Genomic DNA, 25,216 nt, shown 5'->3' with positions numbered 1-25,216 from the left:
TCGAGAGGAAAAGGCTTGAATACCTGAATATGTATACCCTAGAGCAGGGTTAGGGAACTCCGGTCCTCGAGAGCCGTATTCCAGTCGGGTTTTCAGGATTTCCCCAATGAATATGCATGAGATCTATTTGCATGCACTGCTTTCAATGCATATTCTTTGGGGAAATCCTGAAAAAACGACTGGAATATGGCTCTCGAGGACCGGAGTTCCCTACCTCTGCCCTAGAGCAGTAGTCTTCACTAATTTTTAAGTCAGGGCCAAATTGGACCCAAAGGAGCTGAAGGAGAGCTGTCAAATATCTTCCCATGCAAGGCTGTGATACTGCTGACCAGTGTGTGTTGATATCTGCCCCCAGCCCATTTTCAGACTTTTTACTGAGGGTATCCTCATGGAGGTAGGCATTTTAAAATGCATTCTTTTCATCTATTGAGAAATGCCTTGTTCTCCATGCAGGCAGCTTTTTCTCCCATGAGCTTGGGTAGAGAGGCAAAGAGTAGCAGATAAAAAGCCAGAATGATTATGAGGTCTGCCCCAGAGGCCTTCAGGGGCTGCCATTGGCCCTCAGGCCTTGCACTGAAGAACACTGCCCTATAGGAAAGAAGGAACAGAGGAGATATGATACAGATGTTTAAATGTTTGAAGGATATAAATCTACAAACAAATCTATTTCAGAGACAGAGAAGCAGTAAAACTAGAGAACATAATATGAGATTGTGGGTTGGTAGACTCGGGAGTAATGTCAGGAAATATTTTTTCATGGAGAGGGTGATGAATGCCTGGAATACCATCCTTGTAGAGATGGTGGAGGTAAAAACAGTGATGGCATTCAAAAATGTGTAGGATAGAAACAAAGGATCCCTAAATAGAAAGAGGATAGTATTGACATCAAACTTGACAGATCAAAACTATAACTTCATTGATGATGTGCAGGAGTGGTGCTTAAATGGAAGTCCCAGCAGTATGGAAGTAAAGATGATGCTGAATGGACTTTTATGGTCTGTGGCCTGTATATGGCAAGATGAATCAGGATTGGCTGGATTTAGCTTTGTTGGTGACTCCAGTTGGGCAGTGTAGCTGATGCCAGACAGACATATATAGTCTCCATCCCATATGAATCAGGAGCAATTATGCATATATATATACCACATTCAAATCATTTGAGTACAGGTCTTACCTATCTCAGGGGGGGAGGGGAAGAAATCTTATACTGGAACTTAGAAAGTAAAATGAATAATTACTGATTTGTTGGTTCAACATTGTCTTGAGAATGAATGTGACTGTTCGGCAGACTGGATGGACCACATAGGTCTTTATCTGCCGTCATTTACTATGTTACTACGTTACTGTATTTGTGCCCTACCTGATCTTCCATGTATAAGACTCTGGTGAGATCTCATTTAGAATATTGTGCACAATTCTGGAGACTGCACTTTCAAAAAGATATAAAAGGTTTGGAGTTAGTCCAGAGGAAGGCTGCTAAGAGTGTAAAGGAGGAAATCTGTCTTCACATTTCCTGGGTTCTTTCCTATACTCGTATGGATATATCACAGAGGGATTGCATTTGCCTGGGATAATAAATTTATTAGGCAGTAGTTTAGAATTAATAAAGTGCATGCAATTTTTTAAAGAGTATATAACTACAATTCTAGATATCAGCCACTGTGTTTCTTTAACAACTTTACTTCCAAAATTGCCCAAAGAAATGAATCATCTCTTGCTATACCAGATTTCCCCACTCAGCCTTGCTTGGTTCCTTTTGGAGTCCCTCAGTCTTTTGGAAAGATTGCTGAGGCTCCTTCTTCTGCTTCTTGTTGGATCTTTTCCAGGATGTTCTTCAGGCTTCATCTTTATATTGTGATCTCTCCTGTTCATATCCTTCAGACTTCTTCAGCTTTTTGTTTGTGATCTGAGATCCTCTGGCTTCTGCAGTAGTTTTATAGAAGGTGTGTAGAGCTTTTTTTTTTGGGGGGGAGAGGGAGAGGTGATCTTCTTGTGGTAGTCTGGCCTAGGAAATGAGACTCATCAATGGAAGAAAACCACTCCCATTAACAAACTTCCTGTAGGAATAGTAACTTCTCATTCTTCAATGCAAGTCTTGAGGGTCAGTGGTTGTACCCATTCATATTCTGATTCTTCCCTCTCTCCTTAAAAAAATGGCACGGGGATGGCTTCCCGCAGTTAACCACGGGGACGGGGATGAATTCTGTCTCTATGTCATGCCCCCTTCGTTGTATAGGTCAGTGATTCCCAACCCTGTCCTGGAGGAACACCAGGCCAATCGGGTTTTCAGGCTAGCCCTAATGAATATGCATGAGAGAGATTTGCATATGATGGAAGTGATAGGCATGCAAATTTGCTTCATGCATATTCATTAGGGCTAGCCTGAAAACCCAATCGGCCTGGTGTTCCTCCAGGACAGGGTATAGGTGAACTTTATCACTGTTCCAGCCTCAATTTTAGGTGAATTTTGGCTACAATGTTCTACTCCTTCTGTCCCCTTATTTTCTCTTAATTTGAGAGTTCTTATTAATATACATCACCCAAATCCTGAAACCATTGACAAACACAGGGAAAAACCTTTCTGATTGACCTGTTAGTGAACTTTCTTACTTCAGGTTTCCATTGTACTTAAAAGAGGAAGTCCATTATGACATGTTCAGCTCTACTAATTCAGAATTTACTATTGCAGATATATTTCTTTCTAAAATTCATAGAGAATAAATTAATTTAATATGTACATTTATATGTCATTTTGCCTTTCAGTTCAAGGCAGATTGCATAATAAAATAACATAGGCAAGCAGAGGGCACTAATCAAAAGAAACATCTAAGTCCGTTTTGGGCCTAAGTCGCAAGTCACCCAAAGTTGGACATGGGAAAAGGTTCATTTTTGAAAAATATGTCCAACTTTTTTTTTTTTTCTCCGAAAATCGTCTAACTGTATGTCCAGCCATTTGATCATCCAGACCGCTAAGTCGTCCATCTTTATACCCCATTTTTGTCCAAAAATTCATCCAAGTCAAAAACGCCTGGAAAAAGACCTTTTGAACCTGGGCGGGGTCAGCATAGTGATGGACTGGACACCTAAAAATGTACCAGAGTAGTGGGGTACCTTACAGAGCACTGCTGTGAACTTCACAAAAAGGGTGCCACATACACATCTCACCACAACAACCTTATAGGTTATGGTGAGCCCCCCAAAACACCCTCCCCCAGAACTGACTACACCCACCTGTCTACCACCCCAATAGCCCTTATGGCTGCAGGTGCCACTTAAATGTCAAAAACCGACATAACGATGTCAAAAGGCCAGACTGTGCTTAGAATCAAGGCAGGATTAGGGCACTTGTCTAGGACCCCAAAGTTTAGGAGGAACCCTGCCAGATGTGCTAATTTAATGGCCCCAAAAGTGTTTTTTTTTTTGCCCAGGTAAGACATAGTAGAGAAAGGAGTGTATGTGGGGGAGGGGGACAGGATGGAGAGGGACCAGAACCACTACTGTGCAGAGAGGTTTCTCTGTTCTCCCCAGTCCGTGGGAATATACGTCATTGTCTTCGTCTACTTCATGTTTTACCTATTTCTTTTTTACCCCCTTTTTAAAAAAATTTATTAACTATTATGTTTTTAGCTTTGTAAACTGGCCAGATACACGTTGATGGTCAGTATATTTAACATAAGAACATAAGAAATGCCTCCACTGGGTCAGACCAGAGGTTCATCGTGCCCAGCAGTCCGCCCACGCGGTGGCCCAACAGGTCTAGGACCTGTGCAGTAGCCCTCTATCTATATCCCTCTATCCCTTTTTCCAGTAGGAAATTGTCCAATCCTTTCTTGAACCCCTGCACCGTACTCTGCCCTATTACGCCCTCTGGAAGTGCATTCCAGATGTCCACAACACGCTGGGTAAAGAAAAACTTCCTAGCATTCGTTTAGAATCTGTCCCCTTTCAGCTTTTCCGAATGCCCTCTTGTTCTTTTATGTTCTGAAAGTTTGAAGAATCTGTCCCTCTCTACTCTCTCTATGCCCTTCATGATCTTGTAGGTTTCTATCATGTCCCCTCTAAGTCTCCGCTTTTCCAGGGAGAAGAGCCCCAGTCTCTCCAATCTTTCAGTGTATGAAAGGTTTTCAATGCCTTTAATCATAGTGCCATAGCAAGAAGAAATTATTCCAGTCTTATATTAATCCCCAGATTCATAAGGAGAAATTATGATACTCGATCCTCAGAGGGTCAAATTACCCAATGGTTCCAATGAGCGAAAGCTCGCAGAACCCGATCTTCACAGGATCCAAATGTATCCTTTTTTTTATCTTTTATCCATATATATTTTTTCTTTTATCCATAGATTGTTGATATAAATAGTTTTTACTTAGCTTTTATCTAGTTTTTAAAGGGGAGCGCCTCCACCAACATGTCCATGTTTCACACGCTTTCCTCAGGGTCGAGGCTCCCTATTATATTCATGCACAAAGTAGAAATCGCTCCATTAGAGTAAATTTCATGCCAAACGGGCATGCCCGTTTCCATAGATCAACAATCTATGGATAAAAGAAAAAATATATATGGATAAAAGATAAAAAAAAGGATACATTTGGATCCTGTGAAGATCGGGTTCTGCGAGCTTTCGCTCATTGGAACCATTGGGTAATTTGACCCTCTGAGGATCGAGTATCATAATTTCTCCTTATGAATCTGGGGATTAATATAAAACTGGAATAATTTCTTCTTGCTATGATATTATAGATTGAGTCCAGTCATCAGTATAGCCATTTATTGTATTGTTTAATCATGGTGCTGCAGCTCACACAGAGAGTCGGTAAGTGGCAGTTACCTGCTTTCTCTGCCAATTTTCTTCTGTAGTCAGAATCACATGGCACCCCATCTGTGGGAGATTTAGAATGTACTGATATTACAATGGGGAGTCTAATGTGCTCGTTTCCCCAACAAGGGGTTAATTGCATCCTGCATGCAGTGCAATGCTGGGAAAATTTAAGCAGAAATTGTATGTTTTTATTGATTGTACACCGCCTTGCAAGAACTCCTTTGGGCTGGTAACACATTATAAAAGTTTATTAAATACAAAACTAAAACCAAAATTGTATTTTCTCTTGTATTGTACAAAACACAAAGGTAGGAGATGGACACATCCCAAAGATGAGAGAAAAATAAGACTTTCCACAAAAGACTGAGTAGGAAATACTTGGCATAAGCTTATAGGAAGCAGGAGAAACATGCTGTACAGTCACCAGGCCAGAAATAGAATCTGACCATTTGCATCACTGGAGCCCTATAACTGTCCTTGTTATTTATCTTAGGTACATTGTAATTGTTTCTTTTTACAATGCAATATATTTCTTTGACAATACATGCATGCGTTTTAGTACTAATGGAGTCTTAGGTGCTGGGGAAAAGGCAGATGTGACTGCACTTTAGAAAACATCAGGCATCCTATTTTTTCCAGTTCACGTTAAAGAAAAATAATATCTGTAAATTAAACTTTATTATCCCCCACCTTCACAAACCCGCACTAGCATTTTTAGCGCCGGCCATGGTGGTAACAGCTTGGACGCTCATAGGAATTCTATGAGCGTCGGAGCTGTTACCATGGCGGCTGGTGCTAAAAATGCTAGTGTGGCTTTGATAAAGAGGGGGTATATTATTTTTATAAAAATGTACTGCCTGGGAAAATAGAAGACAGGTTTTTATTTTCTAGAGCCAGAGGTAAAATGGTTAAATTTTTTCAATTTAATGATGTGTGGATGACTGAAAGGACTTTAAGAATCAGACTAGGAGACGATGTAAACAAATATAAAAAAACTAGCATAGGTTTCCTTTTATCAAACCGCGGCAGAGGTTTTTACCGTGAGCTGTCAAAGTAAATGCTCTGACAATCATTCAATTCCTATGAGCGTTGGAGCATTTACCTCGCTGGCTCGCTGCAAAAACCTCTACCGCGGTTTAATAAAAAGGGAAAATAATTTTTTCAAGTTGTCATTCTTTTCATACACTGGCTTTTACAAAGCTGTGGTAGAGGTTTCTACCATGGGCCGGTGAGGTAAATGCTCCGGTGCTCATAGAATATCTATGAGCTTTAGAGCATTTATCTCACCGGTCTGTGGTAGAAACCTCTACCGCAGCTTTGTAAAAGGAGCCCATAATGTGCAAATTATGAATGCTTCCATGTGACTAAAGAATTAGTGCTGTGGATATCGATGACGATTAGAAGAGCTTTAATATTTTGGGAATTGTGTAGAAATTATAACCCCTCCCCCACACACACCTACCTTTTTTTTTTTTTTTTACAAAAGCTGGGTACTCTATGAGCATCGGAGCATGTTACCCCTAAGACCTGACTTTTTATAAAATTATTTACAGAATCAACCGCTAGGTGTCCTTTTTAGAACTGTATCCAGTGGCGCCTAAGCTTTCTTAGCCACTGGTAGGCATTAAAATCCTTAGGCACACTCTATGTAGGCCGGTGTTTTCTTGGCCTAAATGAGTGTGCCAACGGTAGATGCCTACTGGCACCTAACTCAATCCACACCCAAACTCCATCCCAACTCTACCCTTAACCAAGCCTACTTGCCAGTAGTTGCCATTAGACGCCCCGGTGTAGATGCCTACATTGAAGTGGTAGGTGCCTTCCAGCAAATTCATTTTTAAAATTGGTTTTTTTAATGGAGTTCTTAATTATCAGCATTGATTAATGCAATTAAAAAAATTAAGTTAGGCGCCTAGATCATTTAGGTGCCTAACTGTAGGTGTCTTATATAGAATCAAGGCCTAAGTGTACGGTATTCTTTTTTCAAATGTTTTTGGGAAGGGGTGTGCTGGGACTGAGAATGGGTGTGGAGACAGTAATCAGCTAGTGTGCTAACATTACCGCCATGCTAACTGGATAGTATGTCCCTAACACGGGAGCCCATAATGCCTCCTAAATAGGTGACAGTAAGTGCTCCTGCAGTAATTACTTTCAAAGGCCGTGCACTAATGCTAACATAACGACACAGAGACAAAAAAGAAAATCCAACAAATATGCAGTGAAAATGCAGTAAACCAAGGACAAAAGAAGGAACTGCAGACAGATGTATAAGATACAAGCAAAGTTTATTTTTAACAAACAAACAGATTGTTACGTAAAGATAGACCACTTTTTACAAAATATGGGACCCAACATGGTCCATGTTTTGATCAACATGTCTTCTTCAGGGGTCCCATAAAATGGTGGTATCAATGCCTGATCTGTACGCTGTATGCTTTAGCGATCAAAATAAGCCACATTAGTTTTTTCAGCAGCATATTTTGATTGCTAAAGTATACATAATTGTTGTGTGTCCTTTGATACCATCATTTTATAGAACCCCCTAAAGAAGAAGTGTTGATTGAAACACTGACTGTGGTGGGTCCCATATTTTGAACGCAACAATCTGTTTGTTTGTTAAAAATAAACTTTGCCTAAGATGCAGTGGCGTACCTAGGGTATGTGGCACCCGGGGCCCATCATTTTTTGACACCCCCCCCCCCCCCATGTAAAAAATTTTTTTTTTATTTTTTTTTGCAATAACCATGAAATGGAATAAATGGTCAGAATAGAAACAGGCAGTGAAAATTTTCTTTTATTGAACCTCATATATGTAACCATTATTCCAAACATAACATAACATAAATTATGTCTAAATTGTCATGACATTAGAAGTACATATGGAGTAGTTGCAGGTGATGCTTGGGACAGTTCTGATTGTGTTAGTTCGGTTTTATGTGTTTTTTGAATAGAAGGGTTTTTATTTCTTTTTGAAGGTTTTGCAGTCTGTGGTTGATATCAATTGGTTGTAGAGTTGGGGGTCGAGTGTTGCAGCTCGAATGGCTAGGAGGTTGTCGAACAGTTTTTTTCTTTTGACGTTTTTGGTTGGAGGGTGTGTGAATGGTGCACAAGTTCTCCTATGTCTTTTTGAAGTGGATTGAATTATTTAGCTGAAGAAATTAGTTACCCCCCATTCCACACACATTAATTCTCTTCCATTTTTGTTCCCATTATAAAAAACACTGATAAGTTCCCAGAAAAAAAATACATTAAAATAAGAAGTGAAAACAAAGGCCCCTACAGATGAGAACATAACATAAGAATAGCCTAACTGGGTCAGACCAATGGTCCATCATGCCCAGTAGCCCATTCTCATGGTAGCCAATCCAGGACACTAATACCTAGTCAAAACCCAAAGAGTAGCAACATTCCATGCTACCGATCCAGGGCAAGCAGACACTTCCCCCATGTCTTAATAACAGATTATGGACTTTTCCTCCAGGAATTTGTCCAAATCTTTCTTAAAACCAGCTACACTATCTGCTTTTACCATAACTTCTGGCCACTTCATTTTTAAGTTTAGATCTTTCCTTTCAAACAGAGACCTTGCTAGATGTCAAATACAGCACAAGGTAACTTCACATGGACTTAGCTGTGCAGGAAATGTGAATCTCCTCATACACCCACCATATAGTGCAAAAATGTGCAAAGGTCTGTTTTTTTCTTTCGATCACTACATAGCCTAATGCCACACAAGCAGCGCTGTTACAAACATATTCTGTAGGTCAATGCTAAGGATAACAAAGTTTCCTTCCTTGGACCAGAAGGAGATAAACCACTGGAAGAGATCCCAAAACAACACCCAAAGACCCACTCAGTGTGTGAATCAGTTGAGTGGAGTGGACTAACTGGGGGGTGGAAATGGGCCCGGAGTTTGCTCAGCAGAATTTCCCAGACCACCTCTTCCTCTCAACACATTGACACGCTGCCACCACCACCACTAGAAACACCTCACTGGGTAGGCCAGCTATGCTATAAACTTTATAAAACACATTATTATATTTTCTTATAAAGCACATATTTTAACTGACCTCTCTGACATCCTCAGCCTTTCCATTCACAAAAATAGAAGGAAGAAAAGTTCCCATTTCCTGCTGTCTCATGTCCCCGGCCTATACAATATTTTTTTTCTGCAGACCCTTCAAAAGTCTGACCAAATCCTCGTTTCACTTGCATTATAAAGTACTGAGGATGCCATCTCTCCCCAAGCCCAGGTCCTAAAGTCTAAGACAGTAGCGCAAACTAATGCTGCCAGATACAGGAAAAAAAAATTTTGATTCGATTCAGCCCTATTGAATTGGTTTTTCAATTCGATTTTCCTGCCCAGTTGGGTGATTTTTTTCAAAACTCCTGGTGGGTTTTATAGCTTTTTCACCCCCTTTGGCTTCTCCTAACCACACTGGCGCTGTGGTGTAAATAAAATAAAGAAACAAAAAGGACTTTTCCTCTTTCTGTTAAATCCTAGCTCACGTTTGCAGTCCAACACCAGCTCTGGCAGGATACACATTTCAAATCTGACATGTTATAATCACAAAACAGAAAATAAAATTAATTTTTCTACCTTTTGTTGTCTGGTTATATTTCAAATCTTGTTGGTCCAAGGCTCTGGTTTTCTTCTGATAACTTGCTTGCCAGGGTCTCCTTCTTTCTGCATGCTAACCATCCATCTGCCAACTCTGTCCTCCCTTTCCATTTCCCTTCCCTTCCCAGGAAGTCTGGTATCTTTCCTTTTTTTCATCTCCCTCCACAGATCCACCTTTTCTTAAATACCCTTTCATCCGGCATCTCTCCCTCCTTCCCCACCATCCCAGAGTCCACCATCTCTCCGTTTCTTTTCCTAATTACCCTCCTATCCAGTATCTCTATCCCTCCTCCACACCATCCCTTGTGTCCAATTTCTCTCCCTTTCTGTTCCTTCCCTCCCTAAAGCCCATGGTCCATCATCTCTCTCCCTCTCCTCTATTTTCAGACCCATTATTTCTTCCCCCCCCCCAAAGTTTGGCATATGCATGTCTCTTTGAACACCCCCTTCCCTCCGTGTACTTCTAAATCATGGTCCCCCCCAAAGGCCTGTCCCCCCTTAAAGGTCTGCCTGTCCCACCTTGAAGGCCTGCACCCCCCTTGAAGGCCTGTCCCTTCCCCTTGTAGGCCTGTCCCCCCCTTGAAGGCCTGCCTGCCTGTCCCCCCCTTGAAGGTCTGCACCCCCCGAAGGCCTGCACCCCCCGAAGGCCTGTCCCCCACTTGAAGGCCTGTCCCACCCCCTTGTAGCTTCTCCCCCCCCCTTGTAGGCCTGTCCCTCCTTGAAGGCCTGCCTGCCTGCCTTTCCCCCCTTGAAGGCCTGTCCCCCCTTGAAGGCCTGCACCCCCTTGAAGGCCTGCACCACCCCCCTCGAAGGCCTGCACTCCCTTGAAGGTCTGCACCCCCCCCGAAGGCCTGTCCCCCACTTGAAGGCTTGTACCACCCCCTTGTAGCTTCTCCCCCCCTTGTAGGCCTGTCCCCCCCTTGAAGGCCTGCCTGCCTGCCTTTCCCCCCCTTGAAGGCCTGCACCCCCTTGAAGGACTGCACCCCCCCCCGAAGGCCTGCACTCCCTTGAAGGTCTGCACCCCCCCGAAGGCCTGTCCCCCCCTTGAAGGCCTGTCCCACCCCCTTGTAGGCCTGTCCCCCCCTTGTAGGCCTGTCCCCCCTTTAAGGCCTGCCTGCCTGCCTTTCCCCCCCTTGAAGGCCTGTCTCCCCCTTGAAGGCCTGCACCCCCCTTGAAGGCCTGCACCCCCCCTTGAAGGCCTGTCCCCCCCCCTTGTAGGCCTGTCCCCCCCCCTTGTAGGCCTGTCCCCCCCTTGAAGGCCTGCCTGCCTTTCCCCCCTTGAAGGCCTGTTCCCCCCCTTGAAGGCCTGCACCCCCTTGAAGGTCTGCACCCCCCCAAAGGCCTACACCCCCCCCCGAAGGCCTGCACCCCCCTGAAGGCCTGCCTGCCCCCTTTGAAGGCCTGCACCCCTTGAAGGTCTGCACCCCCCCACGAAGGCCTGTCCCCCCTTGAAGGCCTGCCTGCCTGCCTGTCACCCCCTCCCCCTTGAAAGCCTGCTTGCCTGCCCGCCCGCCCCACCCTGAAGGCCTGATGCCCCGACCCACCCCGAAGGACCGCTCGCCCCCCTGGCCTCCCCGCACCACCTATGAACAGCCGCAGCAGGATCGCGAAGTCAGCGTCAGCGATCCCTGCTCTGCTTCCTGCGCCACGGTCCCGCCCCTCCTCTGACATCAGAGGAGGGGCGGGATCGCGGCGCAGGAAGCAGCGCAGGGATGCTGACGCTGACTTCGCGATCCTGCTGCGGGCTGCTTCACAGGTGGTGCAGGAAGGTCAGTGGGGCGAGCGGTCCTTCGGGGGTGGCGGGGGACTGAACGGCAAGGCCGGGAACACCCCCTTAGGGCTGGTACCCGGGGCGGCCCGCCCCCCCCCCGCCCCCCCCTAGGTACGCCACTGCTAAGATGTTATTTCACTTTTACTATACTCCTGCAAAATTGTATCATCTGTTCTCCTATGGGGATGGTAAATGTTGGAGGAATTATGGGGCAGAGGGGTCCTTTCGGCATATATGGTGGGACTGTCCTAAGATTGGGGGATGGTTCACAAATTGGTGTCTACTGTGTTGCCACATCATGTCCAGCTCTAAATGGATGTTTTTCTTCTTAATAAGCCTGTTGTGGGTTTGGAGCACGAGCAGGCTCACTTTCTGGCTCTGGTCACTATGGTGACCCGGTTATGTGTGGCTTCGTTTTGAAAAAGGAACGCTCTCCCCACACAGACTGATCATCTTCTCAAGGTGGACAATATTTATTTGATGTCTAAACTGACAGCTTTGAGGACTGATACCTGTGGTTCTTTTTGTCGAACTTGGCATTTTTATGGGTTGTGCAGAGGTATATCTTAACAATTATGAAACAATGTTTGTTTCACTGCCTACCTAGTCCTTTGGCATGTTTTCTAATTTTCCTTGCCTTTGTATCACTCAAGGGGAAGGGGGGTGCTGTTCTCTTGGGGGCTGATTTTGATTGTTGGCATTCAGCCTGTGTATTTTCTGGTTAATTTGCAACAATAAAATAATAATATTTCAAAAAATAAAAATAAACTTTGCCTATATCTTTAACATAAGGGAAACATAAGGAAAAAGCAAACGTGCTAAACAAATACTTCTGTTCTGTATTCACGGAAGAAAATCCTGGAGAAGGACCGAGATTGTCTGGCAGAGTAACACGAGAAAATGGAGTAGATTCTGCGCTGTTCACGGAGGAAAGTGTTTATGAACAACTTGAAAAACTGGATACTGAAGGAGCTCAGAGAGGTTCTGGCGGGTCCTATTAAAAACTTATTCTACAAATCTCTGGAGATGGGAGTGGTTCCTGGGGATTGGAGGAAAGTGGATGTTGTTCCTATTCACAAAAGTGGTCACAGAGATGAAGCAGGAAACTACAGGCCAGTAAGCCTCACTTCGGTTGTTGGAAAAATAATGGAAGTGTTGCTGAAAGAAAGGATAGTGAACTTAAGAACATAAGAATTGCCGCTGCTGGGTCAGAGACTAGCCTTACCTGCGTACGTTCTGGTTCAGCAGGATCTTGTATAACTTTGTCTTGAATCCTTGGAGGGTGTTTTCCCCTATAACAGCCTCCGGAAGAGCATTCCAGTTTTCTACCACTCTCTGGGTGAAGAAGAACTTCCTTACATTTGTACAGAATCTATCCCCATTTAACTTTAGAGAGTGCCCTCTCGTTCTCTCTACCTTGGAGAGGGTGAACCTGTCTTTATCTACTAAGTCTATTCCCTTTATTATCTTGAATGTTTCGATCATGTCCCCTCTAAGTCTCCTCTTTTCAAGAGAGAAGAGGCCCAGTTTCTCTAATCTCTCACTGTACAGCAACTCCTCCAGCCCCTTAACCATTTTAGTTGCTCTTCTCTGGACCCTTTCGAGTAGTACTGTGTCCTTCCTCATGTACAGCGACCAGTGCTGGACGCAGTATTCCAGGTGAGGGCGTACCACGGCCCGGTACAGTGGCATGATAACCTTCTCTGATCTGTTGGTGATCCCCTTCTTAATCATTCCTAGCATTCTGTTCGCCCTTTTCGCCACCACCGCGCATTGCGCGGATGGCTTCATTGACTTGTCGACCAGTACTCCCAAGTCTCTTTCCTGGGGGGTCTCTCCAAGAAATGCACCGGACATCTTGTATTCGTATATAAGATTTTTGTTACCGACATGCATCACCTTACAATTATCCATGTTAAACCTCATTTGCCATGTCGCAGCCCATTTCTCGAGCTTGTTTATGTCCCATTGCAGGTCTTCGCAATCCTCCTACATCTTCACTACTCTGAATAACTTCGTATTGTCTGCAAATTTAATCTCCTCACTCATCGTACCAATTTCCAGGTCGTTTATAAATATGTTGAAGAGCACGGGTCCAAGCACTGAACCCTGCGGCACTCCACTCATGACGCTTTTCCAGTCCAAGTATTGTCCATTTACCCCCACTCTCTGTTTCCTATCCGCCAGTCAGTTTTAATCCACGTGAGTATTTCACCCTCAATTCCATGGCTTGCAATTTTTCGAAATAGTCGTTCATGCAGAACCTCGTCGAACGCCTTTTGAAAATCCAGATATACGATGTCGACCGGGTCACCCTTGTCTATCTGCCTGTTTACTCCTAGAATCTAATGGGTTACAGGATCCGAGCCAACATGGCTTTACAAAAGGTAAATTGTACCAAACGAATCTGATTGAATTTTTTGATTGGGTGACCAAAGAACTGGATCGAGGACATATGCTAGATGTAATTTACTTAGATTTCAGCAAAATCTTTGATACAGTTCCTCATAGGAAGCTCTTGAACATACTAGAAGGACTGAAGTTAGGACCCAAAGTGGTGAACTGGGTTAGAAACTAGCTGTCGGACAGATGGCAGAGGGTAGAAGTCGCTCAGAGGAAGGAAAGGTGAGTAGTGGAGTTCCTCAAGGTTCGGTGCTGGGTCAATCCTGTTCAATATGTTTGTGAGTGACATTGCTGAAGGGTTAGAAGGAAAAGTTTGCCTTTTTGCGGATGATACCAAGATTTGTAACAGAGTAGACACTGAAGAGGGAGTGGAAAATATGAAAAAGGTTCTGCAAAAGTTAGAGGAATGGTCTAATGTTTTGCAACTAAAATTCAATGCAAAGAAATGCTGAGTAATGCATTTGGGGATTAATAATTGGAAGGAACTGTATATGCTGGGAGGTGAGAAGCTGATATGCACGGATGGGGAGAGGGACCTTGGGGTGATAGTGTCCAAAGATCTAAAGGTGAAAAAACAGTGTGACAAGGCAGTGGCTGCTGCCAAAGGATGCTGGTGGTATAAAGAGTGGCGTAGCCAGTAGAAGGAAGAAAGTGTTGATGCCCCTGTACAGATCGTTGGTGAGGCCCCATTTGGAGTATTGTGTTCAGTTTTGGAGACCTTATCTGGCGAAGGACGTAAGACAATTTGAAGCGATCCAGAGGAGGGTGATGAAAATGATAGGAGGTTTGCGCCTGAAGACATAGGAGAAGCTGGAAGCCCTGAATATGTATACCCTAGAGGAAAAGAGGGACAGGGGACATATGATTCAGACATTCAAATACTTGAAGGGTATTAACGTAGAATAAAATCTTTTCCAGAGAAAGGAAAATGGTAAAACCAGAGGGCATAATTTGAGGTTGAGGGGTGGTAGATTCAAGAGCAATGTTAGGAAATTCTACTTTACAGAGAGGGTGGTGGATGTCTGGAATGCTCTTCCGAGAGAGGTGGTGGAGAGGTGGTGGAGAGTTCAAAGAAGAGTGGGATGAACACAGAGGACCTAGAATCAGAAAATAATAAGAACATAAGAAAAGCCTTCACCGGATCAGACCTAGGTCCATCTAGTCCGGCGACCCTCACACGCGGAGGCCCAGTTAGGTGCTCCCCTATGGAGACCAGGGTTTCCCAAATCCCCCGATATGATTTGCAAGAAGGTGTGCATCCAACTTGCGTTTGAAACCCAGAACAGTAGTCTCCATCACAACCTCCTCCGGGAGAGCATTCCAAGCGTCCACCACTCTCTGTGCAAAACAGAACCTCCTGACATTTGTCCTGAACCTACTACCACTCAATTTCAGGCTATGACCTCTTGTCCGTGTCACATCTGAAAAAGTCAGTAATGCTGCTTCCTGGTCTATTTTGTCAAATCCTTTTAATATTTTAAAAGTCTCTATCATATCCCCTCGCAGTCTTCTCTTTTCGAGGGTGAACAGTCCTAGTTTTCCGAGGCATTCTTTGTAGTTCAAATTCTCCATACTTTTGACCAGTTTCGTGGCTCGCCTATGCACCCTCTCCAGCAAAGTTATATACTTCTTAAGGTATGGAGACCAGTGTTGGACACAATATTCCAAGTGTGGTCTGACCATTGCTCTGTAAAGTGGGATTATGACGTCCTCCGATCTACTCGTGATCCCCTTCTTAATCATGCCCAGTACTGGGCAGACTTGCACAGTAAGTGTCTGTATATGGCCTTTTGGTTGAGGATGGGCTGGGAAGGGCTTCAATGGCTGGGATGGTGTAGATGGGCTGGAGTGAGCTTTGACAGAGACTTCAGCAGTTGGCACCCAAGCACAGAACCAGGTAGAGCTTTGGATTCTTTCCTCAGAAATAGCTAAGAAAAAATTAAAAAATTTAAATTGAATCAGGTTAGGCAGACTGGATGGACCATTCAGGTCTTTATCTGCCGTCATCTATGTTACTATGTATAAGGACACAGCCATATTTTCAACAAGTGGAAAAAAGGCATTTTTGATGGCCACACTATAAGTGGATTTAGCTCAAGGGAAAGACCTTCATAAGGATTTGCGAAGCCCATTTCTGAGCACTTCCTAGTAAAAGGGCTCCATAATAACTACGATAGGGAGAAAAAAATGAAAAGAAGAAAATAGAATTTAATGGCCCTCTAATTAAGTCCACAATATAAGGGGGCAGACCATATTACATGGGAGGCAAAGGAGGCAAATGACCTCCTCCTTTAGAAAACATTTTTAGCACTGACCATGGCGTTAAGAACAATGCTTATAGGAGAATTCTATGACCCTCAGCGTTCTTACCGCCTTGGCCGGTGCTAAAATCACTATCGCGGCTTTGTAAAGGAGGGGGTAACTTTTTTAAAAAGTTTGAAGTAAATGTGCCAGAGAAAGAGAGAACCTTTTCCTTTCTTTTGCAATTCATTTTAATGTCTAGGTCTGCATCATTTTAAATTTTTAATTACAAAATGAAAGGCAGAGCAGGGGAATGGGAAGACAGCAACTGCAATAAAACTCCATTATAAATAAGGTGCAATGTTTATTGGTTAAACACATGATCCAAACAGATGGCAGAAACAAACAGTTATAAAAATGAGCAATGGAAGCCAAGTTAATCATTCTGGATAACTTAAATTTTAAAACATATGGTAAAATGAAACACCTAGAATACTCCTGCTATTTGATGCTGGAACAATATTTGATAGAACAGACAGAAGCTTCTAGCATTCTTTGGTTTAAGAACATAAAAACTTAAGAATAGCCATACTGGGTCAGATCAGTGGTCCATCTAGCCCAGTATCCTACTTCCACAGTGGCCAGTTCAGGTCACAAGTACCTGGCAGAAACCTAAATCGTAGCAATATTCCATGCTACTGAGCCCAGGGCAGCATCGGCTTCCCCCATGTCTGTCTCCATAGCAGACTATGGACTTTTTCTCCAGGAACTTGTCCAATCCTTTTTAAAAGCCCAACTACATTAACCGCTCTTACCACATTCCCTGGTGATGCATTCCAAAGCTCAACTATTCTCTGAGTGAAAAAATATTTCCTTCTATTAGTTTTAAAAGTAATTCCCTGTAACTTCATCGAGTGTTCCCTAGTCTTTGTAATTTTTGATTAAGTAAAAAAATCAATTCACTGGTACCCGTTCTATACCACTCAGGATTTTGTAGACTTCAATCATATCTCCCCTCAGCTGTTTTGAAATGACATTGTACATTTACTGATAGACAGTTACCATGGGGAACCCGCTGTTCCCTCAAAGCTGAGCAGAAGTCCTCCAACTGCATTGCAGTCAGTGGGATGTGCTTGCTTCAATATTGTGCTTTCAATTAGAGAATTTCAAAACAGCACTATATTTAATAAAGAATCTTTTGTGAGAGTATATAATTCATTCAACTGTTATCCTGAATGTGTATAATTCTCAACACTTTCAATGACCCCTCACTTCAGAAGATGTTCATATACAGACCCTCAGAATTACCACCTAATACTCATTGTATTAGGCTTTATATACTACTTCCTCACTGGATCTTCCAGCTCCATTCAAAATTTTTAAATAAATTTATTTAACCACCTTAGGTGTATATAGATGTTTGAATTACTTAACTTATGATTGTAGTCTTATTTTCCGGGATTGTACCGCCAACATGTTTCACCCGAAGGGTTTTCTCAAGGCTCATATCCCTTTGTTAAGCTTATCACTGATACAACCGACTACTGAAATTTTTTTAAAAAATCAATAAATTTCAGTGGTCAGTTGTAGCAGCGGTAAGCATAACAAAGGGATATGAGCCTTGAGAAAACCCATTTGGATGAAACATGTTGGCGGTACAATCCCTCACACTGGATGACCTGTGGAAATGTGCAAGAAAGACGCATTAAGGTTTTCCAAATAGCTGAAGAAATGGATATCTTGGCAGGTACAATTTGGAAAATAATTCATAAAAGGTTGGTGTGTCCTTGGGCGTGTCCAAGGTTAGTGCAAGATGGGTTTCAAGAATGCTGATGTCATGTCAGAAAGTCACAAGGCTCCAGTGCTGTCCGGAGAACTTAGAAATGCTCCATGACGACCAAGTGAATTGTTTTCATTGTTTGGTGCTTGGAGATGGGTCTATCACAGAGATGCTGAGTCCAAAATGGAGTCAATGCAGTGGAAGCACAAGTCATTTCCCATCCCAAAAAAGTTCAAGACAAAAATCAAAGTCATTGCAACAGTCTTCTGGGGTGATGAAGGACTTTTGCTTCCGGAGTTCATGCCACACAAGACAACCATAACTAGGGAGAGATAAGCCAACACAATGATCACTTTGCAGGAGTCAATCAAGGAGAAAAAATTAGGAAAACTCACAGCAGACATGCTGCTTCTTCACGACAATGCGCCGGTGCACATGTCACGATGATCAGAGGCTGCTATCCGAGAATGTGTGTTTCAACAGCTGAACTATCTACCCTATAGTCCTGACCTGGTTTCTGTTCCGAGTTTTGAAGAAATCTCTCCATGGACCGCAGTTTTCAAGTGATAAAGATGTCAAGGAAGCTGTGACACCCTGGTTTGAAGGTCAAACAGAAGAATCCTTTTCAAAAGGGTTCAAGTCATTGCAGGAATAGTGGATAAAGTGTATGGTGCTATCAGGAGACTACATTAAAAAATAAAACAAACATTTTTTGAAAACTCTTATCTTTCCTACTGAGGTAGATAAATTATTGAATTCCCCTTGTACTATGAGTTTATCTTGTTGTGTAGATTGGATGGGCCATTCAGGTCTTTATCTGCCATCATCTACTATGTTACTATGTTAACTAAAATAACTTGACTCTCTCATTTAAAGAGGTACTGTTAATAGCCTAAACCCACTGCTGTCACTGTCAAATTAGGGTCCCTATATCTAAGCTGTGTCAGGTGCTAGCATGTGCCTAACACAGGAAATATGGCCGAAAGCAAGATGTGCTAAAGTGTTCTGTTTTAGTTTTGCCATCTGTGCATGCTACACATGTGGTATTTATTTTTTTGGGAAGGGGTGTGTCAGAGGCAGAGAATGGGCATGGATGCACTAATTAGCTGCCATGCTGACATTACCTCTGAATTAACTGCTTAGCACATCCATAATGCAGGAGCCCTTAGCACCTCCTAAATAGGAGGTGGTGAATGCTCCTTCATTAATTTTTTAAAATGGTAATGGGCTAATGCTAACATCTGCTTGGCAAGAAATACAACAAATAGAAAAGTCAATTTTGACAGCTGTGCTAGAAATAGGCTTAGCATGTGTAAGGACACACTAAGCCCATTTACTAGTCCAGCATATTAATGAAGGAGCTGGATGAAAATGGCATGGTCTCGTGGTTCAGGACAATAAGATTAAAGAGTTAAATACAAATTTGATTGATCAGGGGCTGGAAACCTATAGAAAAAAGATTTTGCTATCTAGATAAGTGGCTTTGAATAATGGGCCATAAATTTATTATTTAATTTAGTCTGGTACCTATTATCCAGATAAGTACCACTGATGAGGGCCCCTGTTTGATTTTGAGTGTTGATTTTGAATGTTGATGAAAATTATTGCAAGCCTCAATGGACAGAGAAGACAGGTCGGCAGGGTGGGGGGCCTATCAGGGGTTCAGGGGGGGCGATCGTGGGAGGGGGTGCGTCGAGGGCAGGAGGGCCTGGGATCCCTCCTGTCTGTATCTTAGTGAGGGTGGGGGGAAGGGGGAGTCGCCTGGCCAGGAGGGCTTGGGGTTCCTCCTGGCCCGATCGTCATTGGTAGGGGAGGGGGGTTGCGGCTCGGGCAAGAGGGCTTGGGCTCCCTCTTGCCCCAATGTTGTTGGGAAGGCTCACGGCTCGTGGGGCAAGAGGGATTGGGCTCCCTCTTGCCCTGATGTTGTCGGGGAGGCTCGCGGGGCAAGAGGGACTTAGGCTATTTTTGGTTGATTATATGTTGTTAGTGTAGACCAGGGGTGCCCAATAGGTCGATCGCGATCAACCGGTAACTCGCCAAGGCAAAGTGAGTCGATCATCCAGGACTAACTTTGCCTTGGTGATCTATCGGGCCGATCAATCTTCCTCTCCCCGACGTCAATTCTGCCGTGGAGAGGAAGTTCGGGCCAGCCAATCGCTACCTGGCTGGACGGAACTTCCTCTCCGATGGCAGAATTGACCTCATAGCAAACCCTGAAGAAATTGGGTCCTGTTCCCCGATGGCAGCGGCAGTGGCAATGGCTTGGGGAAGGGCAGGGAGAAAGAAAGAAAGGGGGCAGGCAGGGAAACAGAAGGAAAGAAGAGAAACAGAAAAAAAGAAAGGGGGCATGAAGAGAGAAAGAAAGAAAGGTCAGGGAGAGAGGAAGAAAAAGTTGGGGGAGGGAATGAGGTGTGGAGGAGAGGAAGCATACAGGCTGAAAGAAAGATTGGATGCACAGTCAGAAGAAGAAAGTGCAACCAGAGACTCATGAAATCACCAGACAAGGTAGGAAAAATGATTTTATTTTAAATTTAGTGATCAAAATGTGTCTGAATTTATATCTGCTGTCTATATTTTACAATATGGTCCCCTTTTACTAAATTGCAATAGTGGTTTTTAGCGCAGGGAGCCTATGAGCGTCGAGAGCAGCGCTGGGCATTCAGCGAAGCTCCCTGCGCTAAAAACTGCTATTGTGGTTTAGTAAAAAGGGAGGAGGTGGGTATTTGTCTATTTTTGTATGGTTGTTACTGAGGTGACAGTGTATAGAGTCATCTGCTTTGACCTCTTTGAAAAACCCCCGGAATAGGAATGATAATTAACAATTCTATGCGTACAGTGTGCGTTGTGTGTTTTTTTTTTATTTTATTGTTGGTAGATCATTTTGACTTGGTCATTTTAAAAGTAGCTCGCGAGTCAAAAAAGTGTGGGCACCCCTGGTGTAGACATAGTGGTGGTCTGGGCGTTTAAACAGCTGAACGTAGAGGCATGCCATTATTTTTTTTTTTTAAACTCCTTTTGGACGTTTGTTTTGATAATGGACATTTTCCTTTCACTACTTTCAATGTTTAAGGCCTTAGGCCAAAAAGGGGACTTAGACCTTTTTTTATTATGCCCTCCACCTGCAGACCTCATAGCAAACCCTGAAGAAATCCAGAGCATGATGGCTGAAACACCGGTTCTACCTGACAAGATGCAGCAAGACCTGAAAACTCTGAGAGAACATATAACCCAACTTCACAGGGAGAACATCTTTAAACTCACCAGAGACTTTTCCACTCTATGGGAAAAAGAAACCAATTGATTTTCCCACTAAAATTCAAATTTGTATCCAACTATATAAAGGCAAACTGCAAACCTCACAGCATACCCTGAATAAAGAAGCCACAGCACGATGGCTGAAATGTCAGTTTTACTTGACAAGCCACAGCAAGATCCAGAAACCTGCAACAAGCACAAAAGTATTAGAAAATGCTCACATGACCACCTCCATCACCACCACCAGCAACACCCTGAATCCAGACAGTATTATCTCTATTCGACTAAACAACCTATCACTATCTACTACCTGCTATCAATTTCTCCTGGAAAAGTCCAGACTAACAATTGTAACTAGACACATTCCTGATTACATGTACTGCAATACTACTGGAAATGTCCAGTCCTCTAACTTGTAATCCGCTTAGAACCGCAAGGCACAAGCGGAATAGAAATCACTAATGTAATGTAATGTAATGTAATGTAGGCCAATTTTCAGCCATGGAAATCAGTAGGGTTTTGGTTGTTTTTTTTTTTTTAAACACTGAGCATCATAGGCTGAACTAGACCGAAATATTGAGTGCTGGTCCTTATCCAAGTCTGACACTGAATATCCAGGTTTTCAGCTCTCTAGAAGTTACCCAGGTACAATGGATATTCAGTGCAGTTCTCAAATAACTAATCAGACATAGGACTGCTTCTTGTGTGGTCCTACTTGCTTGTTTACCTATCCGGCACTGGCATTGAATATCGGTGGTACATTGCCAGATAGCCTTCTGATCTGCCCCAGCTGTTCTCCCAGATCTCCTTGGCAATAACCAGATAGCTCTTAGTGATCTGCCTGGATCTGTCCAGGTAAGTGCTGCTGGTATAATCCGGTCAACATGATTTAAGAAGCCCTACTATTTGGATAAGCTCTGATGAATTTTGACCTGACAGGAATTAATCATTTTTCTCAGTGATATGCAGAAATCCATTGTCTAATAGTTGATATATTATAAAAACGTAAATGTCAAATAAACTAATCTATTCAATGAGATTTTGATTAAAAGGAATTAGGATATAAGCATGTTGCATAGAGTTGGCCATGAAAAAAGCAAAAGTTTTTTTAGGTTAATAGTTACTACCTTAAGTGACTTTGCTCGGGTTTTATTGATGGTTAGTCAGAGAAACTGACTGCGTGTGGTCCTCAGGGAGAGAATCAGAGGGAAAGTATGTGTATTTCAGATATAGAAAAAAGAGAGAGAGAGATTATGCACATGTTTGTCAGAGAAGCAGAAAAAGAGTGTGAGTGTGCTTCGCAGAAAGACAGAGAGAATATGTGTGTGTTTCTCAAAGAGAGAGAGAAAGTCACATTTTGTGTGTCTCAGTCTGAATTCTCTAACTGAAAGAAAACTGAGCATTTCTTTCTTTTTTTATATTCTTTATTCATTTTAAAATCTTACAACATGTGTAAAGGAATATGTCATTAATATCTACAATATAACACTTGAAATTCTTTCACATATATTCATAAAAGCATAAAAATTATATCTCAACCCGCCCACCCTTCTTCAATTATTGTAATCAATCATATCATATCCAAATTGAAAGGCCAGGATATTTTTCTAAGTAAAAGATAAGCCCTTCCAACTTCCAAATTTCTGTTTCCATTTTGATTATGGTGCCCGAATCCTTTTTCTACTTGGTTTCAGTGCTGCTTGACCAGATAGGAGCCTATCCTATCTGATTAAATAGCACTGACTATCAGGCCTCTAGATCAATGGTTCTCAACCCTATCCTGGGGGGACTACCAGCCAGTCAGATTTTCAGGATAACACTAATGAATATGCATGGGGCAGATTTGCATACCTGTCACTTCTATTGTATGCAAATCTCTCTCATGCATATTCATTAGGGCTATCCCAAAAACCCAACTGGCTGGTTGGGAACCACTGCGCTAGATGCCTTTACAAAGAATCAGCCTCTATACCAGGGATCTCAAAGTCCCTCCTTGAGAGCTGCAATCCAGTCGGGTTTTCAGGATTTCCCCAATGAATATGTATGAGATCTATGTGCATGCACTGCTTTCAATGCATATTCATTGGGGAAATCCTGAAAACCAGACTGGATTGCGGCCCTCAAGGAGGGACTTTGAGATCCCTGCCCTATAGCATGTAACTGCTGACACACACATTTACATTTCCTTCATGTTGGGCTTATGTGCTCAGCACTTTCGCCATATGCAGAGTGAGGCATAATTCTTTGTACTGGAGCTATGTTTATTGTGTATGTACAGTATATTTTGTAATCTACCTTGGATAAAGGCGGGCTAGAAATTACAATAAACTAAACTACACTTTAATATACTTTTCACATTGTGGTCCTTTACAAAGAAAAAAAGATTCTTGTAAATATTTGATCATACCCAATGGCACAGAATATGATGAGAATGTAAATTTTCACACTGGATGTGTTACAGGTTTTTACGGAAACCAGTTGCAGATCTTTTGATTGGAAGCTGCTGTAAATAATCCAAAAGCCGCCATGGCAGACGACGCAGATATGCGCAATGAGCTGGAGGAGATGCAGCGACGTGCTGACCAGCTGGCTGATGAGGTGAGAGGAATGTGTTCTGTATCCACTTATGCTTAATAGGTGCCCATTGTATTTATTTATTTATTTCGATTTCTATCCCGTCCTCCCAGTAGCTCAGAATGGATTACAAGCCAACATTCACAATGGAAAACATTTTGGACAGTACAAGACTATACAGCAACTTAAGTACATTTTGGATAGTTCAAAGACTATACAGCAACTTAAGTACTGTACAGGAGAGTGCAGAAAGGAGGGGGAATAAAAGGGGGTCAAGAGGTAGTTTGCATTTAGAAAATCAGTTGAAGAGGAAGGTCTTTCCTGCTTTCCGGAAGGTCATCAGAGAGTTCTGTAGTCTAATTTGTGGGGGGAGTTGGTTCCAGAGATGGGGAATGAAGTGGCTGTAGGAGCGTTTGCGGGCAGTTTCTGACAGAAGAGACCTTCCTGGGGGGGATGCATAGGCATTTCTCCGTTTCAGAGCGGAGGAGGCGGGTGGGGGTGTACAGGATTAGCTTGGATCCGCTGTATGCTGGGGTGGTGGTGTAGATTCTTTTATGTGCTATCACCAGGGCCTTGAAAGCACAGCATTGGTTGATCGGGAGCCAGTGCTCTGCGCGGAGGGCTGGGAAGATAGGGTCATGGTAGTTGAGGTTGTGTAGGAGGCAGATTGCTGCATTTTGTACACGCTGGAGGCATTTGAGATCTTTTTTGGTCATTGTAGGAAATAGAGCCAGCTTTTCTGGAAATAATTAATCAAAGTTTTACCACCCAATATGCTATACTACTATACTTCAGAAACCTTTTGGTTAGTTTCACTGCCAAAAATGTGTTGTGAGCTTAGCCATAAAAATCTAGGAATAAACATCACAAAGCAAAATCTCCATAACAACTACAGCAGAACCTCAATATTCGCGGGGGTTAGGGGCAGAGCTGGCCCGCGAATATTGAAAAATCACGGTTAATTTTTAGGGCTGGTTCTGACCCACCCCCACCTCCCTCCTGTGTCCCAGACCTTCCCTGGTGGTCTAGTGGCGACGCAGGGCAGGATCGATTGTCCTACGCTCCTGCCCCGTGCAAAGCCATCATCAAAATGTCTGCCTTGAGTTCCCGTTGTAGACTACAACGGCAACTCATGGCAGCCATTTTAATGATGGCTCTGCATGGGGCAGGAGCATAGGATGATCAATCCTGCCCCGCGTCGCCGCTAGAACATCAGGTAAGGTCTGGGGAAGGTCCGATGCAGAGTTTTGTTAAAAAAAAAAATCATGAATAACCGAATCTGCGGGTCCTGAAACCACAGATTCGAAAGGGGAACTGTACTCGTAAAATAACCACTTTGCTACTGAAAACCTTGAACATTTCACAAAAATACTGTAAGAAACAATTGTGTTTTCAATTATTTTTTAAATCATAACCAATCAGAGCATAGCCATAACTGTTCCACCAATGCGTTCCATAACTTAATACCTACAATAGAAAAAGCAGCGGCTCTGGTTTCAGCATATCTACTTGACATTATCGGTTTCAACAACTTTTGATTTTGATATATTAATGTATGTAAGAAGCATGCAGATTCAGACACCTCATTTACCACTGATTTTATTCAACAAATTCTTTTAAAATACAAAGTCCACATTTTTGACAGAAGGACCCAACACAGGCTGTGTTTCGGCAAAACATGCCTTCCTCAGAAATCCAAGATGTTGATAATGTGAACTTTACAAATGTGGAATAACATCAAAAGCTGGACTA

General features: G+C 43.0%; 1 protein-coding gene across 1 annotated transcript in view; it reads left to right on the top strand.

Annotated features, from left to right (window-relative positions):
• Positions 1-275: 275 nt before the first annotated feature.
• The window catches only part of LOC117357657 (synaptosomal-associated protein 25), a 98,526-nt gene continuing 73,585 nt past the window's right edge, over positions 276-25,216 (top strand). Inside the window, exons 1-2 of the mRNA XM_033938540.1 lie at positions 276-394; positions 23,352-23,488. Of these exons, the coding sequence (XP_033794431.1) occupies positions 23,417-23,488 (72 nt within the window). The 5' untranslated portion in view covers positions 276-394; positions 23,352-23,416. The remainder of the gene's footprint in view (positions 395-23,351; positions 23,489-25,216) is intronic.

This window comes from Geotrypetes seraphini, chromosome 3 (assembly GCF_902459505.1).
Source record: "Geotrypetes seraphini chromosome 3, aGeoSer1.1, whole genome shotgun sequence".
NCBI classification, from domain to species: domain Eukaryota; kingdom Metazoa; phylum Chordata; class Amphibia; order Gymnophiona; family Dermophiidae; genus Geotrypetes; species Geotrypetes seraphini.
Note: the sequence above shows the minus strand (reverse complement) of the source record. Positions and strands in the feature narration are given on the sequence as shown.